Source organism: Amphiura filiformis, chromosome 17, assembly GCF_039555335.1.
Source record: "Amphiura filiformis chromosome 17, Afil_fr2py, whole genome shotgun sequence".
Lineage (NCBI taxonomy): Eukaryota > Metazoa > Echinodermata > Ophiuroidea > Amphilepidida > Amphiuridae > Amphiura > Amphiura filiformis.
In genome coordinates this window covers 56,843,498-56,862,082 of record NC_092644.1, presented here as the reverse complement: position 1 = coordinate 56,862,082, position 18,585 = coordinate 56,843,498, and the positions used below count along the sequence as shown (strand labels likewise).

At 35.8% G+C, this 18,585-nt stretch overlaps 1 protein-coding gene across 1 annotated transcript in view; it reads left to right on the top strand.

The window, feature by feature from the left end:
* Positions 1 to 29: 29 nt before the first annotated feature.
* LOC140138025 (guanine nucleotide-binding protein-like 1) overlaps positions 30 to 18,585 on the top strand; it is a 92,816-nt gene continuing 74,260 nt past the window's right edge. Inside the window, exon 1 of the mRNA XM_072159863.1 lies at positions 30 to 285. Within this exon, the coding sequence (XP_072015964.1) occupies positions 180 to 285 (106 nt within the window). The 5' untranslated portion in view covers positions 30 to 179. The remainder of the gene's footprint in view (positions 286 to 18,585) is intronic.

The window sequence follows — 18,585 nt, the reverse complement described above, 5'->3', positions numbered from 1 at the left end:
AAAATCTTTCCCATCAGGCAGCGGTAAAATTAAAGACCTTGCTGAATTTGACATTTTGTGCAAATGTGATTGTGTTGTTTATCAAAAATACCTGGAATTTCGCCTTTCCTTGTCTTAATTTCTAGTTACGGTGAACGTAGCATTTAGCTAGACATCTTAACTACTGATACACAAGCAAAATGCCGCGGAAAAAGCCGTTCAGTGGGAAGCAGAAGAAGAAACAACTCCAAGAAAAGAGGGATCGGAAAAGAACAGATTCTTTTGGACATCCTCGACCTCACGCAGGTAAGCTTAAAATTAAAATATGCAAAGCAAAGTAAATGATTATGTGCAAAACCAAGTTTTAATAGTTACTATCAACACTAAGTAAACAATTTGAGGTACTGGGCCAGGTTATGGTTTAGAGTTTGCCAGGAAGCGGACGGAAATTCAAGTGGACTGAGTCTGAGCTGTTAGTAAAGTTAGTGTTAGTTAGCTCACCACATAAATTTGCATGGCGATCTTTTCCTTTAGACCGGGGGTAGGAATGCCCACATTGCTTATTACAGAGGGCCTCATTCAACTCCTACTTGTGACCACAGAAATGGCTTAACTGTGTAATCCCCATAGGAAAATACAAAATGTGAAATTTAGACGCCGGAAACCTTGCGTAGAAAGAAAAAAAGTGTCAACTGGTATACTTTGATACAGAAGTTATCATTCAGTGATAGTAATTTTTTTTCAAATAAAATCGCTTTTCTGTAAAATGGATCGCCATACTGAAAAATGTTGCATGTACTTGCTTGTTTGTACAGTAATTCATTGTAAGGTACCGTCAATGTATATCTGGTTCCATACAGCAATACGCAGTATTGCTGTCTGGTAAGCAGGTACGAATTGAGACGTTGTGAATTGAGACGTCGGAGCCGGTCAAACACAGAGGACTAGCCTACATCCCGTATCCTACTATCACTCAAACAAGCAAATCTCTTCACGAATTCACTCACCTTGCGATCCTACATCATCAGTTGAAACAAACATCTAAGTTTCCAAAAACAACTTTGTCATTCCTCAAAACTACAAGTAACTTCATTAATAAAAAATTGAAATCATACTATTACCCGTTATAATTGAAAATTTTGTTCGATTTATGTGAACCAAAAGAACGCACGAGTCGAGTTCAGTTTACCAAAATGGTAGCTCCTGCCTCCTGGTCACCTCAGATATGACGTCAGTATCAAGCTCCTTATTAAGCGGTGGATCGGATTGGTTGAAATCAACGCCACGTTTTTGACCTTACAGGGTCAGAGATATGCATATTCATGTATGAAAACAGCGATGCGGATATAGTATCATCACCGAGAACTGAGAATTGCTAAATTTTCGATGTTTGTACCGGGGAATTTCAGACACGGAGACTCCGCGGAGATTTCGAAAAATTCGTCCAAAGGTAACCAAAGGGTTGGGGATCGCATTTTTAACTATCACTAAATGTTTCGGAATTGAGGTCGGCTAAAAATTAGACAGTTTCGGGGACTGTAATTGGTGTAGATGTCACATTTTGAACAGTGAGCGATAAGTGACCAATTTCATGCTCAGCACAAGTGACTATCTTTACACAGGGTACCGTCAATGATGGTCACAGAACTTGGAAAATTACATTTGCCCATAACTTCGCTAATTTTTGTCCTACAGACATGGTTGACCCCTCATTTTTTAAGTTAAATAATCACCTTTCTAAATAAATCAATTTCAATGTGAAATATCATACTTGAAAATTTGATGATCATACCTACGGGGGGTGCCACCGCCAGTTTGAACTTGAGGTCTAAGGAACTGATCGGCCAGCCAAAATTAGGGGGGGTCTAGGGAAATGATCTGCCAGACGAAAAAGGGGGGGGGGTCTTGGTTACTCGTGAACTTTAGCTTCAAATTTGCACACAATAGTTTATACGCATCGATGCTAGAGTGCGTTGTTATCGTTTTTCGGTCGGATAGCAGTGCAATTTTTTGCACCGGTGGTTATTTATTCTGTTAAGGGGGTACTACACCCCTGTGGTAAATTTGTGACTATTTTTGCATTTTTCTCAAAAAATAATTACACACTGGTAACAAAAGTTATGTATATTATTGGGGCAAGGAATCCAATTACTACACTGAAATTTCAGTGACTCAAGACAAACGGTTCAGTATATATGATAGGAAACGAGGTACATCCTAGCGGTACCTTATTTCTGATCATAAATAACAAACCGCTTGTCTTGAGTCACTGAAATTCCAGTGTAGTAATTGGATTGCTTGCCCCTATAATATACATAACTTTTGTTACCAGTGTGTTATTAGTTTTGAGAAAAATGCAAAAATAGACACAAATTTACCGAGGGGTGTAGTATCCCCTTAATGTTGAAATTTGGATGCAAGTTATTTAGATGAGTCAACTTTACTTGAGAACTCTAGCATCGAATTTGCACACGATAGTTGCATTCGATGCTAGAAACGTTGCCATTGTTTTTCGAATTGGATAGCGGTGCAATTTTTTTTGCACGGAGGTTATTTATTCTGTTAATGTTGAAATTAGGATGAAAGTTCTTTCGATGAGTCAACTGTATCGTTTGAGCAAGATTTGCCTATTTTGGACAATTTTGCTGAAGTGTAATTTTAGCAACATTTTTGATGTGATCTCCTGTCGTGATCGGCTGTGTTTACTTCTGAACTTCCATTGCTTTACACGGTGTCGTGCTTCAGCGAATCTGACTAGATTTTGAATGCAATGGTCTCTAGCCTAGAATGTGAAGCTATCGGTGAGCAAAGTCTTGGCTAGACTTCTCGAGCAAAGTCAACTCTATCTTTTTAGCAAGATTTGCCTATTTTGGACAGTCTAAAATTTTGCTGAAGTGTAATTTTAGCAACATTTTTGATGCGGTCATCTGTTGTGATTGGCTGTATTTACTTCTGAACTTCTATTGCTTTACACGGTGCCATGCTTCAGCGAATGGTCTCTAGCCTAGAATGTGAAGCTATCGGTGAGCAAATTCTTGGCTAGACTTCTCGAGCAAGTTCTTGGGAACTGATTAGCTGCCAAAATCTGAAAATGGGGGTCTCGGGAACTAAACCATGCAGGCCAAACCAGGGTTCAATTTTGTTGCGTTTTTGCCACAGATTTTTGAAGGAATCGATTTTACTTTGAATTGTGCATCAAATTATTAAGGGGGTACTACACCCCTGCCCAATTTTGTGGCTATTTTTTCATTTTTCTCAAAAATTATAGTGCATTGGTGACAAGTAAGATATGTATATTAGGCGCGTGAAAGTCGATTCCGAGTTTATCGTCCCCCTCCCGCGTCAAATTTTCAAAAATGCCAAAATAATTTATTATTTTCAAAGTATCAGTGTTTTCACCAGTTTTAGCAATTGGAAACATATATTTTTGTTTGTAAAACATATAAATTTATAACTTGGAACCAAAACCAGGCTCTTTTCTAACTTTTCTAGTCCCTACCCATATAAAAACATGTTTATAAATAACATGTATGAGTGTGGCTTCAAATCAATACGCACTTTTATAGGTCAATAATGAAAAATGAAAAATGAAAAAGTCACCTCACCAACCTGGGAAAAAAAGGGACGATAAACTCGGAATTGACTTTCATGGGCCTTATAGGGGCAAGGACTACAACTACTGCACTGGAAATGTTATTTCAGCACAGACAACAGTTGTGGAGTTACAGTCAAAAATGAGGGAAAACCAATATTTGATCAATAAATCAATAACTACTTGCCTTGAGTTGCTGAATGTTCAGTGCAGTAGTTGTAGTTTTTGCCCCTATAATATACATATCTTACCTGTCACCAATGCGCTATAATTTTTGAGAAAAATGCAAAAATAGGCACAAAATTGGCCAGGGGTGTAAGTACCCCCTTAAATCAGGAAAAACATAATGCAAAATGGGGTCTGAGGTGGTCTATTACGATGGAAATCTCAGCAAAGCAAAACAGCATTCGAATCAAAATTACTAGAACCTGCAGACCAACCAGACCATAGCCAATTGATAATTACAGCAGCAGCCAGCAGCATTCCATAAAAACAAACCCACAAAAATATTTTTAGTGCCGTAAAGAAAAACATTTAGTATAAATGAGATGATTGAGTGAAGTATGCAGAATTTGACAGCCTTTCCACTAGACCAGTAGATCGTAAATTACCTTTTAATTCACTGTTATGGCCAGCTGCAAGGATGTGTACGGTACATAATTATCTGAGGTACTTTTCCTCATATTTGGCAATTTTATTCCCAAAAGAGATCTCGAAATCATTTATTTCTAGCAAAATGTTCATCAGCTGATGGTGTCGGCACTCGACAGTGCTGCAATCGCTGTTTATAAACAACTAACCAGTGTTGCCACTACTAAAAGGAGCCAAACTCCCGTCCAAAGTTCACCTTATTCCTTACAATGTGTTTCAATGGGGAAGAATTTAATGGAAAATTCCCTCTGAAGCTTTTGGGCTCGCCAAAGTAGCCTTTGGGCTTGAAATAGTAGGACAGAAAACATGCCGATCAAATTGCCAATGAGACCGGAGATCGATGATCTGAGAGTCTATGGAACGGCTCAGAAAACTTTCAGGGCTTAAAGAGCGGCAATCAATGAATTCAGAGGGTCTAAGGAACGGCTAGCGGCTCTGAAAAACGGGGTTGTCATCGCGGCACACACCTGTATAGCTGGGAAATGTGAGTGCCCTCCCCGGGTTTAGACCACCCTCGCTCTATCTGATATAGGGAATAAGTTATTACTTTTACATCAAGGTTTACTTTTGCATCAATTTGTCAAACACTTTAAAGTCAAGGTTTTTAATGTACCAGTACCGGTATTGGAAGGAGGGCAGGGCTTCGATTAATGAGGGAAATTATGGGGTAAAAAACATGGTTAAAACAACTTTTTGAAAAGAAGTGAAAATAGCTATTTTGCTAGGAAGGTTTTGTCTCAAAAAACAATTTAAAAATTATCGGAAAAGCAAGAAACAAACCTTCATAAATCAGCATCACTTCTGTCACATAAAACGATGATCAGATGAGTAGAAAGTGGCAGAGAATTAGGCCCCGGCAAAAAACGCAATTTTTTGAAGTAAAAAACGAGATCCAAAGTATTGAAAAGTGAGAAAAGCGAGATTTCCCTTGGAAAATGGCACAAGAAGCTTTAAAACGCCCCGAAAATACGAAAATCCGAAAAAAAAAAATTAAAAAATAATTCCATAAAAAAGCCCTCTGTTGTTCAGATTCGGTCAATGACAACAGTGAGGATGTGCCCCCTTTACTACCTTGTCGTCAGAGGGCAAAAAAGTTACACAAATTTGACCTTGAATTATGTTTTATAGTCAAAATATTCCAATAATTCAATAAATATAACGATATTTGGCCTAAACTTGAACTCATTTGCAATGAAATGTCATTTTTATTAAGTAAAGAATGGCTTTTGCACCTAGCAATGTGGTTGCAATGCTGTTGAATTCTGCACTCTTTTCCGATGTTGAAGTTCATTTCATGGAATTCAACGAACTTTTATGGCATAAAGCAACATTTTTATAGTAAGTATACTGCTTGGAAACTCTCTTAAAAAGCGAGATAATTGGTTAATAGCAAGAATCACGGCGTGAAAAGCGAGATCTCGTTTTTTGCCGGGCCTTACAGAGAATGAAGTAATTTTGTAAATAAAAAAAGATCACGTTTTTTGAGAAATGTGCCATCTTGAATAAATGCAGAATTGTGTCACACAGTAAAAAAATGCTTGAAACACGCTTGAAATCGCTGTCAAAACTAGTGTTGGCCGATCCAACCCAAGATCGGATCTGCCGATCTCCGATCTGAAAATTAGCAGATCGGGCCGATCCGACCTCGATTCAGATTCCTTAAATGTTATTCTACAACCAGTACAAGTTCATTCAAGTCGGGCCCCAGTAATGTTAACGGTCAAAGCTTAATTCCCCAAACCTGTAACTATGTATTATGATGATCGTTTTTAGAGGTTTTTCATGTCAATATCAACCCAAATAAAATACCATTTTACACCCCAAGTCCCAGCGTTACTCACTCAGTGCCTCCGATTGTCGGAAGTTTAATCATTAATCCATTTCTCTTGATTGTTTTATTCTTCTTTCTTCTCCATGAATCAACTTTGATTTGCGTGTGTATAAGTTAGGCGAATCACTGCGCGAATTGATTCGATGACCCTGCAGCTAAATCAGCTCCATCGATATTATAATAATTTATGCATATGACGTATTGGGGAATACCGCGGAATTCCCATCCTGATTGGTTGTGCAGAGTTGTTTACAGAAAGAATTCATGTGTTCGGAGATTAAGAGATGAAATCGTCCGTGTGAGGAGGAATAGCTCGAATGTGCGCAATTCTAAAAATAACATGCCCTCAAATTCACCTTGGGAAACCCGACATTGAAGGGCGCACATGTCGAGTGTTAAAATGTTTACAAATTTTTCCCAGGGACGCACTGTACAGTCGGGAGTGTTGTCACTGAGTGGATAATATTATAAAATACAGTATGAAACGACATGATTCTTGCGGTGGTAACAACGTTTTTTTGAAATATATTGGCATTAAATAGTAGTAATGTTACATAAGAAAGTAATGGTAAGCTTAAAGAATTGTTGTGTACTTTTATTACTGTCAAGTTCAGAGATCGGTAAGCTAGATCGGCAGCTGATAGCTCATCTGCCGATTCAGATTCAAGGCCGATGCAGTCCATATCGGCACCGATCTCCGATTCAGAGATCGGGATCGGCCAACTCTAGTCAAAACAAGCGTACATCAAACGTCTGTGCAGCGTGAAAGTTTGGAGTTTGCCACCGGTTGTGCATTCAGCTCTTTTACGTCAAAAATTGTGATAAAAACATGGATTTTGGAACAAAATAAAGTTTGTTTGATGAAATTAAAGGTATCTTTGTTCAGCTTAAAACATGTTTTAACATTGATGCAAAAGTTTAATTTGATAAACCCGGGGAGGGCACTCACATTAAGGCATATTCTCTGTTTTCCTAAACCATGTGACTTGGGATGATTTGAAGTGACCTCCACTTCGGAGATGAGTCTGGTATTATGTGAAATGAGACACATGTAGGAGACGACAAGTGCATCGTTTTGATATGAACGTACACATATTGGCAATATCTTGGAATCCTGTTGCTGAGAATTGCGAATTTGGCAAATATTAGTGTACATGCATTCTGAGTTGAGGAAAAGGTGCTTCATATCCTCAAACTAAAGGATTTTAAACATACTTAGATCTAGCAAAGTGAATAGTATTTTGAAACAAAGTGGCTTTTTGTACCTTTTTCAAGCTATTTTTTAGATATGAGATTGAAAGAAGATTGCAGCAAACATAAAAAACAGACCTTTAATAAATGCTTTGCTAAAGGAAAAAAGTGTTCTGATTTTACAAGATTTTAAAACTTTGAGAATATCCAACCTTCCAGGATATTCTCTATTTTCTCACTTAAATGGTAAAGTACTTTTGTACGAAACATCAGTATATTTTATGTCAATAAACATTGTTGAACACCATCAAATTGTTCAATGTACTTTTTACTTCCAGGGGTAGCACTGGTCTCATAATCTTTATGGACCAAGAATTTTTTCTGGACGCCTTAGGTAGCTAAAAAGCCAAATTTAAGGGCAGAATAAGGGGAGACACATTTACCCATGCTCAAATTTGAGATTTCTTGATACACTAAGATGTATTCTTTCTCTTGTAACTGATAAACTACAACAACTTGTTTGCCCAATTTTGCTTGATTTAAAAATCATTATTTCACTCTTTTCAACTCCAAAAAGTCACATGGGTATGAACGTTTGGACAGTATTTATTGTGGAACATTAGAGCACATCAGACATATTGAATTGCATTCTGAATACGAAGAATGTCATTCTGATATCAAATAATTTGGATTTTTTGAAATTGCAATGTAATACACATTTTATGGCAAATCATTAAAAATTGATATTTTGATATTTAACAGTACTTGAAGTAAACTTTATAAATCTGATGATTTATACTTAACGTGTGTAGGTGGGATGAAAAGCCGACGATCAATTGAAAATTTTGACCTTTCAGTATTGAAGATATGCATTTTTTTCCCCCAAAAAACAAAAAAAATAGGTCTTTTGGTGAAAAAAATCTATAACTTCAATATTAAAGGTCAAAATTTTCAATTGATCGTCGCCTTTTCCTCCCAGCTACATACACTTTAAGAATATATCATTAGATTTATAAAATTTACTTTGAGGACTGTTATATATCAAAAATTTGAAAAATATCACAGTTTTATAATTTGTCATAAAATTTGTATTATATCGTGATTTTCAAAAAATTAAAATTATTTGATATCAGAAAGACATGCTTCGTATTCAGAATGCAATTCGATACGTCTGAGGTGCTCTCATGTTCTATAAAAAATACTGTCAAAACGCTCATTCCAGATCCCTTAATAAATTGGTGGGAAATAATGAGTCAGGAATGCGCGAATGCGAAATATTGTTATTATGTACACAAGTCGCATTATGTGACACAGGACATAGCAACCCTGCGTGTATGTCAAACGCAAACAAGTCACATACATGTATCTTCAATATTGAAAGGTCAAATTTTTCAATTGATCGTCGGCTTTTCATCCCAGGTACATACACTTTTAGTACAAATCATAAGATTTATAAAGTTTACTTGAGGACTGTTAAATATCAAAAATCTCATCTAAAAAGTGGTAATTCTCTGTCAGTAAATGTAAAAATAAACTTGGGATCTCTTGATCTTATTTTTATGATTTTTTGACAATTGACTTGGGGACCCTGCTAGACCAACGTGTGTGTATCTGAAACCTTTGTCAACAAAATATAATCACATCAAATGTACATATATGTAGATATCTGTAAGGCAATTGATCACCATTATAAAGAAAAACAAACATGTTCAAACTGGATTCAGGAGCCATGTCCCCCCCCCCCCCATGAGAAGAATTGAGTTGACAATGTCGCTTTACCCCTCTTGTAAACACAAGTTGTGTAAACTGACCTGGATTGGAGGTCAATCAATCAGTTACATTTATGTCATCACACTAAATCATTTCAAAATGTTCAATTTATTTTTCAGCTGAGTGAAATATATATAAACACATATTTTATAAAAGCATTTTTTGTTTGTTTCTTGTACTAAAAATATAGTGCACCAATTGTACTGGGATTCTTTTGTAAAAATGTGTCATTTATAGTTACATTCCCTGCCGTCTAATTCACATGTCCTTCGTATTGAGTATGCTGAACCCCAACATCGCAAATGTGATAATTTTACGACCGGCCGGGGGTCAGACATGCTATTTAGCATCTTTTTTAGCATTATCTTTTTCGTCTTTTCTGTGTAAGTTTTGTGGTTTTTGGGGGTATTCGCTTTCCCTCGGAATGCGCTCGAGGCATTCGTTGTCATGCAATCGCAACATGAATGATGGGCGCATTTGAGAGATGCACTTGATGCGACCTGCACGCGAGTACCAAGACGCAGAATTGTTTTCGTTAGTCTCCGGCGCACCGTCGGCAAGGACCCGAATACCCCCAATTTTCTCCCCATAGGTGACGACGCGATTGTACTCGGCGGTATAGGGAGTCCCGGTTCTCCTTCTCTAATTCTGTGCCCACCATACATTATATCATCATGTCATTAACAAGATGATAGAGGAGTTGCCTTCAAGCATTAGCATCAATCTGTCTTGGGATGGGTGATGGGTGGAATTTGGCCTGAATTGTCAAAAAGTGGCGGCATTGACACTAGACTATGCCATAGTCTATTTTTGATAAATAAAAGCATGTTATTAATGTTAATCATGATGAAAGCATTCAGTTGAACTCGAAATTATACTGATATTTATTACATAAATATATATAGGCCTACTAGTATAAAATTGTTATGAAAAAGTTTATAGTGACAGTAAAAGTAAAGTGTACGTAGGCTTATATTATTGAATGCAACATATCATAATGTCGTAATTGTAATGGCACTTCACTGAACAATTCTGATTTTACAATCTGCCAGTTTATTAATCGCGAAATTCCAGGTTAATAAAAATAGACTATGGACTTTAAATTTTAAACGGGATTTTCAGCGGGCAAAGTCCCTAACACTCACACTGTCAATCATACTTGTTTATCAATCAAATTTAACCGCAAGCAAATACAATACGCGCTCATGCACAATACTGACACGTTCATGCAATTACACAACACAATGGCTGCATACTTGTGTACCATGTAGTTATTAATGGTAATGATACCCGGAGGATTTAAACCATAACGAGATCTGGGCGACCAATCACAAGCCAGATACATTTCAAGTTGCATTACACGACCGCCAATTTTAGTAGGCCAGATTTCCGACAATCTCATCCATAGAAGCTCATAGACAGCAGTGTTAAGCGGGAAAACTGCAATCCAATGTCAGTAGTCCACTTGGGGAGCTAACAAACAGGGTGTAGGGTGACTGAAAAGATCAGATTTGAAATGATTTATCAATTGTGCACACATTAATTAAGTCAGAGTTTTAAGCTTAAATACAATATCCAGAGTATATGCAGAATGGGCAAGTGGACTACGGGGTAGTCTACATTGACACCCACCAATCTATTTATTGGCATGTTTATGCTTGTTTGAATTAATTTAGCTTTCATAAAAACACTCTATTTGCTTGTAGGTTTTACAGTAACTCAAACAACAATAAATCAAGCAAGTTTCCAAAGTATATGATTTGTAGAATGAACTTTTGCAAAACATCAAAGTGTTATTTTTCAATAATATATTGAATAATGAAAATCAGTTTTTTGGCTGCTTCGACCAACAATACCTTGTCTACCCTTAAATTTTTGATCAAAAAAGCAACCAAACTACTATTGTGACTTATTTCAAATACATCACACCTTGTCTGTTTCTGCGTATTCATGCTGTAACATGAAATTGCATGCTTCAACGCAGACTGCAAATCTAAGCGAGCAGAAAATTGGAGCAATTCATAAGCGGTGTCCATTGTACCGTACCCAATCTGTGTACAAAATTAACTCAGAACAGTGGAAACAGCGGGCTAGCTTTCCCTTAGGCTTAATGCTTGTGACCAGAGCTGTAGCTACAACTGTGCAAATTAATGGGGATTTTGCATTATTTCTTTCACTTTTTGAATGCGTAGTTGTGTTGTCAAAATGTTATGGTTCAACATTTATAGCTTGTGTGATACTTCGCTACTTTATACAAACCAGTTGGGACTAAGTCTTGAATTATCATGTGTAATGCAGTGATGTATTTTCCAATTTCAATCTTGCCTCCACATACATACTGCCTAGTGTCGTAATGCCATGATGCATTTTGCAAAATTGGCCTTTCTTCCATTCTAATATTATTTGTGCATTGTGAGGAACTGATCATTCAAGATGGTATATTTATTTGCTCAGGAAAATATATGCTGCTGATCATTTCCAAACATGAATTAGAATGCACCCTGCAAAACCTTTTGCACCTGATTGCAAGATATAATTTGATTAGTGTGTTAATTAGATGTAAATTGAATGTATCATTGAAGCTAGATGTAAACTTGTCCTATCAGATAATGCCAAGGTAAAATGTATGTACCCTGGATGTACTTAATTACAAACCAGTATCTTTTGAGGGATTTTTTTCCAATTATGTTTAGTTGCTTATATCTGCTATCTACTGAAGATGACATGCTAATGTGGAATTTATCTGGATGAGCCACAGGCAGAGAAGCATTTGCATCCTGCAAAACTGAGAAAAAGAAGAAACTTTAAGATTATGTGACTGATGGTGTGCTAGTCTTGATGCATTATACATGTATACCAAAAAAGCACTGAACAGGCATTCTACAAGGGTCTTTCAGTAAGTTCTACTGCTCTTTTAACTTTGGTTCTGTAAATGGTAGGTTCTTCAAACTCAGCATGATTATACATGGAATGTCACCTGCCAATGAGGGCAAATGTATATTGATACCTGCAGTGAAGTCAGAACCAAAATCAGTTGTTATGTGCTGTTATTATTCTTTTGGGATGATTGAACAGCCAATCAGAGCCCCACACCTGTGTTTAAATGCTGCATATTCACTCAAAAGATGAGACAGGTCCATTCTTCTCTACCAGCAAGTGTAGAAGTGTACCATTGTACAATGTACACTATGTCATTTTGTTGGTGATATTTTGATTTGATCCAAATTTGGCCCAAAATATAGTCATACATGTATGAATGGTGGTCATATTTGCCATGAGTGGAAGCATTATAATCCTCAGGCTATCTTCATGTATTGCCTGAAATACATGTAGTAGGTTAATACTTCCAAACTTTTTAGGGTGATAAACTGTGATTTACTTCAGATTCTGTATTCCATGAGATAGAGAAGGCTTTAGTTTGGTAGATGGAGAAGCTGGTAAACTATTTGGAACTTACAAAAAAAATTACAAGCGAACTTGAAAAGAATGATTAAAAGACATGTAGTGATAGTGTTCCTTAAAAACTGAAACATGTTTTCAATATGTTCTCCGCTGAGTTAGTAGTAATCCATAAATCGCTAGTTTGATTGGGTACTAAGGTGCTTGGATTAGATATGCAATCTTTCAAGCCCCTTTAATTATGTATTCTTCTATGTGCCAAACCGAGTTAAGGTGCAAGATGTAATATACATGTACGCCATTTGCTACCTTGCACATTTTTTTTTCTATTATTATTTTATTATTTTAATGTTCATATTTCTTTTTTGAAAGAAATGTATTGACCCTTCTACGGTTGTTTTTTGGGCCTCGTTCTATCTATTGAATTGGGGGAGCGGGGGGCAGAGATATACCAAAAGACAGGCAAAGTGTGCCAACCTTTTTTCCTGGATTGTAGATACAAATATATCAAGGAACTTTTTTTAAATGTTGACCAAATTTGAGAAATATTCCAACAGCGTGCTAAAAAATGATTTCCCTTCCTCTCGTCTGCCAAAAAATTGCTTGCTCCCCCCTCTTGGCCTCCCAAAAATACCCCCCCCCCCCTCCTTTGCACGTGCCAAATTTTTTGAAGGCCCAATTTGCAAACCTTAAATGGTCTAGATAATATTGCAAGCGCAGTGAATAGGAAAATTTGCATATTTAACCGTTTCCGTACTGTTTTCCAAAACCATTTTAAAAGGTTTTATTTAAAAGGCATCCTATTAATGTGTGCAAAAAAATTACTGGTCTCCCTCATGGCTGGCCAAAAAGTAATGTCCCCATTTTGGCTGGCAAAAAATGCTTGTTCCCCCCTAATTTTACACTCCCCCCGGCTCACGATTATTGCACAGCCCCTTACAACACAAATTAATAGCATATGGTCATTTTCACAGTAAAGGGTGTAACTTTTGATTTTTAGGGTCAAAATTTCAAACCACTTTTTTATGTTTCTGTTTACTGAAATCATGCATAGAAGCAACTTAAATTCCGGTAAAATAATGTTTCAAGGCTTAAACCTTTTGATTTCTAATAAAAAATTTGACATTTCCATAACATTTTGGTTAAAATCTAAGAAAAAATGTATTTTACATAACCTCAGAAAATTATGACATGAAAGCTGGAATACATGTGAAATCCCATTCCAAAGTAAGTCAACAGATATAAGTTAAATTTTATACCATGTTTTGCTAGATGTTTGTAATTGCAGTTTTGAACATTTTTAACATCAAGTGTCATTTACAATGGAAATTTCCAAACCTTAAACATATTTTTTAAGTTTTAATTGGGTTCCTAAAATAATTTGAATGTCTAACTTCATGTACAAATACTACTTGATGAAAGGAACCTCCCAACCAAGTTTCACAGAAATTGGAGTTATTTTTTAGAATTGGCAATTCAAGCGATTTGTGTTTCGGAGGCTTCAGTTAACAACACAGGTGATCATAAAAGTAAAATATTTGGCTAACTACTACAAGTTGACATAAAAAAATAGGTAAAAAATATCACAATTACCAATTTTCATGCTTTGCTTCTAAGTATTGAATTTCAGTTGTGACAAAAATTAAATTATCCCAGCAAGTCATTTTTTTTTGTTTCGGAGGCTTCATGTTAACAATTGTTAAACATTGCAGAAGTAGTTTTTTGAAAACAACAGTGTTGGGATCATCTAAGCTGTTATTTTCTTGTGTGTATTGAATCAATGATTCTATGCGGCAGATATTGTAGATTTATCACATGTTAATTTTTTCACCCATTTGTTAAGTATGGTGTTTTTTGCATGTGAAGCCTCCGAAACAGGCTTTTTGGGGTATCAGTATATTTTTCAAACATTAACCATAATGTCAAATTTTTTTTTAATTTATGACATTCTGCACATATCAAGTAATAATTATAATGCAGATATCAGTATGAAACACACCAATTTAGATATGCATAGATGATAATTAATCTTATTGTTGTTTTGGAGGCTTCATTTATTTGGAGGCTTCAATTGTTAACGGAAAGTTTGTATTGGGTCCCATTTTCAAGCGGTGATATATATCTCCACGATTTAAAAACATGTGACTTGAGGATCTACTTTGCTACATTTTGATAAATAGATTGGATGAGCTCTTTTATTTATATTTGCACAAGCTTGCTGAACAGTTTGTTTGGAGGCTTCAAAAAGTTAACGGAAAAACGGCTCTTTGAAGTCAAGATTTTATAAAAATTTTAAAAGCTTGCAAATCGACTAATTTTTGTTACCCATTTCAAGTTAAGATAACAACTGTTATGAATCAAGAAGAAGTGAAGAAATAACCAAGAATTATGAACCAAAGCTACACCCACAAAGTTTGTTAACAATTGTTAGCGGAAAATGAAACCTCGAAGCGACAAATATCGAAGTCCGGTTATCAAAAATACAGGGCTGTTCACAATTAAATCTAATGTGGCAGTGTTTACTGAACATATGACTGTACTTTCAGGATAAGAAAAATTATCCATGAACTAACTGAAGAAAACACAGGGTTTTACAAAAATGTTACTGTTTTTTATAGTTTTTCAAAATGGCAATATTAAGTACATTTAAGCCTGCTAAAACTGAACGCAGTAACTCCCAAAGCTGATTATGCTACCCAAGGTAGCTGCTAACTAGATGACTTATGTGGCCAAAAATCATGGAATTCTGTGGCTTTATTAGAACACTACGGATTAAAATGTTAAAAATCCAAAGTTACACCCTTTACCGTGAAAATGACCATATACAACAACAGGCAGTCTTTGGTTCAACCGCATATTACATGTACGGTACATCTGAACTCTACAACTGATAATTGATGTATCTTCCTTGAAGGCAAGGCAAGAGTTTTCAATTTTGTTGTTAATTCGTAAGAGCATGTGAAGCATAGCGTTAAAGGCAGGGTACCTCAAGAATAAATAATATCTTGGTCAAATTTACTACTGTACAATGTAGTTGGTTGAGGTATTGCGTTTATAACACAAAACTGATTGCTGTAAGACTGGAAACAATTCGCCAATATAACTTATACTGAAAAGAGGGCCCCCCCCCCCCCCTCGTGCTTTAAAAAGTCTTAAAAAGTGTCTTGAAATTACAGTGTATCTGAAGTCAAAATCATCATAATCCTTAGCCAGAAGGTAATTTTATTTTAACATTTGACAGAATTTAGTTGTAGTGGTGCATTGCAAAGGGCGCAAATATTCCGTAAGGGTACTTATTAGGGGAGGGCCCTAATTGGGTCAAATATGGTATGTACATTGTATATATCAAGGTATGTACTTATTCATTCCTTTCCATTTGCTGAAATTTGTCATGTGTCCACCCATTCTGCCATTAGCATGTCATTCATTCATACCTATTTTGATTGATTGATTGATCAATCTAACAATCGATTGATCCTTTCATTCATTCATTCATTCATTCATTCATTCATTTTGAAATTTTGCAAATTGGTCTGCATAATACTGGTCTAAATATAAAACTGTTGGAAACTACAACTATGCTCTTCTGTGAGGATCAGTACTTATATATATTAAGTAGGTCAAAATTGAATGCCCTGTCTCCTGTCTATAGTCACATTGCTTCACATATAAGCATTGAAAGCAGTCAATTAGCAGTGTAGATAAAAAAATAATATCCATCATTTTTTCTTGACCTTTTCATTTGAGATAAACACAGCAATTTATTTTAATATTGGCCAGCTTGCTATCTCATCATATTAGGGTTCCTCGGGTTTAAATTAATAATGTGGTAAATATCGCTATCTATCATCATCATTCTGCAGTTGTCAACTCATCATTGTCAGTGTGATGGCTGTCTCCTGAGGATAGTAACTAGTAATAATTGTACTCTTTATTGCATGTGTGTTGCAAGCTATTAACATTATTTGGCTTACACAAACCGAGAAAGTGGGTTGAAGCCCATTTGGGAAGAAATAGTATGGGCAATGGGGTGCATTACATGTACATTGTACATATTGGATTCCACATTTGCCCTATCATGATGTCATTCAGTGAGACAAATGTAAGTGTTATCATATCATAGCATAATAAAAAAAGGGAGAATTTTGTTTAAACATTTTAAATTCCATATTTGTTGCATTAACTGTCCATGCCCTTATAAGTGTCCATCCAGGGACTTTGCAACAGGTAAACTGTGATATTATTATAAACTGCCTATGCAAATCTGGATCATTGCCTGAAACATAAGGCACATTGATTATGGATGAATATTTAGGGTTATTTTTTTTACGTACATGCAATTATTATGTAAACAATGTAAAAAGTAAGCGCCCTCCTAAAATGACTGTTAAGCACCCTGGGCGGTTAATGGAACAAATATGGTAATCTTAAAGAACTGTTGATGTAAGGGAAAATGTAAGGTCATATAGTGAGAAGCAATCAAAATTTTGTTCAGAACTATTGCATACGGGGCCATTGAATGACAGCAATAAAAAAACCTATGCCACTGCTCAAAGGTACACTCTTAATAAAACGATTGATTCATTATTTAATAGAACCTTGTAAAATGTGACAAGGGAAACTATTCGGATGGGAATATAGCAGATTTCTCTTCAAGATGAACATATTTCACTTCAAAATGAATCGGATATTCTCACTATTTGTGCTGCATTTAGGCAACTCTGACTCACCAAACTCTACTACGGACCCTCTACTTTCAGATTTTCTGCAAGTTCGGGGTCCCTGCAGACTCTGGAGCGCTTTGTTCTAGCACTACCCATGATCAAAATGAGAAGAAACTCATCAAATTTGATACGATTGTCATGTCATTTAAAAAAAATGAATAGGTTCTTGTCAAAAATGAATAGGTTCTTATCAAAAATGACCAAAAAATGAAATTTGAATAGTTTGTGTCTTCTCCGAGGGGGATATAATAGAACCTTTTCAAATTGAAATGGATGTTAATCTTGTCAAATAATGAGTTGGGAGATATTTTCAATTTAAATAGTTACTTGTTAAAATAAACTGGAAAACTGGAAACTGTTCATTTTGATAAGATTGTCGGTTCAAAGTGATAATATACATAATCAAAATGAACACCAAATCTCATCAAAACGAAAAGTTACGGGATCAAAAATAAATGAGTAGGGATTCTATATCAGAAAAGTGAATAGTATGAAATTAGACATAGTGTTTATGGATTTGTTGCTTTTAAAGATTTGGAGAAAATAAGGTTTAAAAAAATATACTACCAGATGTGATCTGTCAGTGTGTCTTTTTAAAATGTGAACTCAAAATAAAAATGAAAATATTATTATGCAATCAGCAATTTTATTGAAACAAGTGGTCAAATTTAATCAATTCTGGTTCGCTTTAATACTAACTAACTAGGCATCAAGTAAAGTATACGGTAGTTGTGAAAACAGCTGATTAAAATGGCTGTCATAAGTTTTAAATGTCAAATTTCGAACGAAGATCCGAAAAAAATAAAACCGACATTCTTGACATGAAATGAATTGTTCCTTCAATCCTCTAAATGTGTAACTTAATATGCTACTAGACAGGATGATATAAATTGCCATCCCCAACCTGCCAACCGGTATCACAGCTAGCTCCCCTAGTCGTGTGTGTATGTGAAAGTCGCACCTGACAGACATTGATGAACTTGTCGGTTTAAATTGATAACGGGTGGCCGGCTGTATGTACACATACCAGTCCAGTCTTGCCCCTGATATATTTAGGTTGTGACTTTACTGTAACATTTAATACCCAGGTTAGATTGAGGGGAAGATAGATTTAAATTACAGTCAAGTCAGTTTTTTTTGTGTGTGTACATGAATGACACGGGAAATGTGGATATTTTGATGTGTCTAGTTTTTCATGTTTTGCCAATTCTGAACTATATTTGTGGCTTGTTTAAATTTGAGATTTGAGCTGCCTAGAGTTGTATATGAATAGCATATTTGTATGTTTGTATTTATGTGGACTTGTTTGGAGTGTGAAAAGTACTAGCACAAAAATGTCCACTTTAAAATATAAATAGTAGTTGTAGTACAACATATACATGTAATGTAAGTCTGCAAGTTGCATACATAGGTAGGAGTGTGTGGCCTATTCTGAGAGTTGAAGTGTA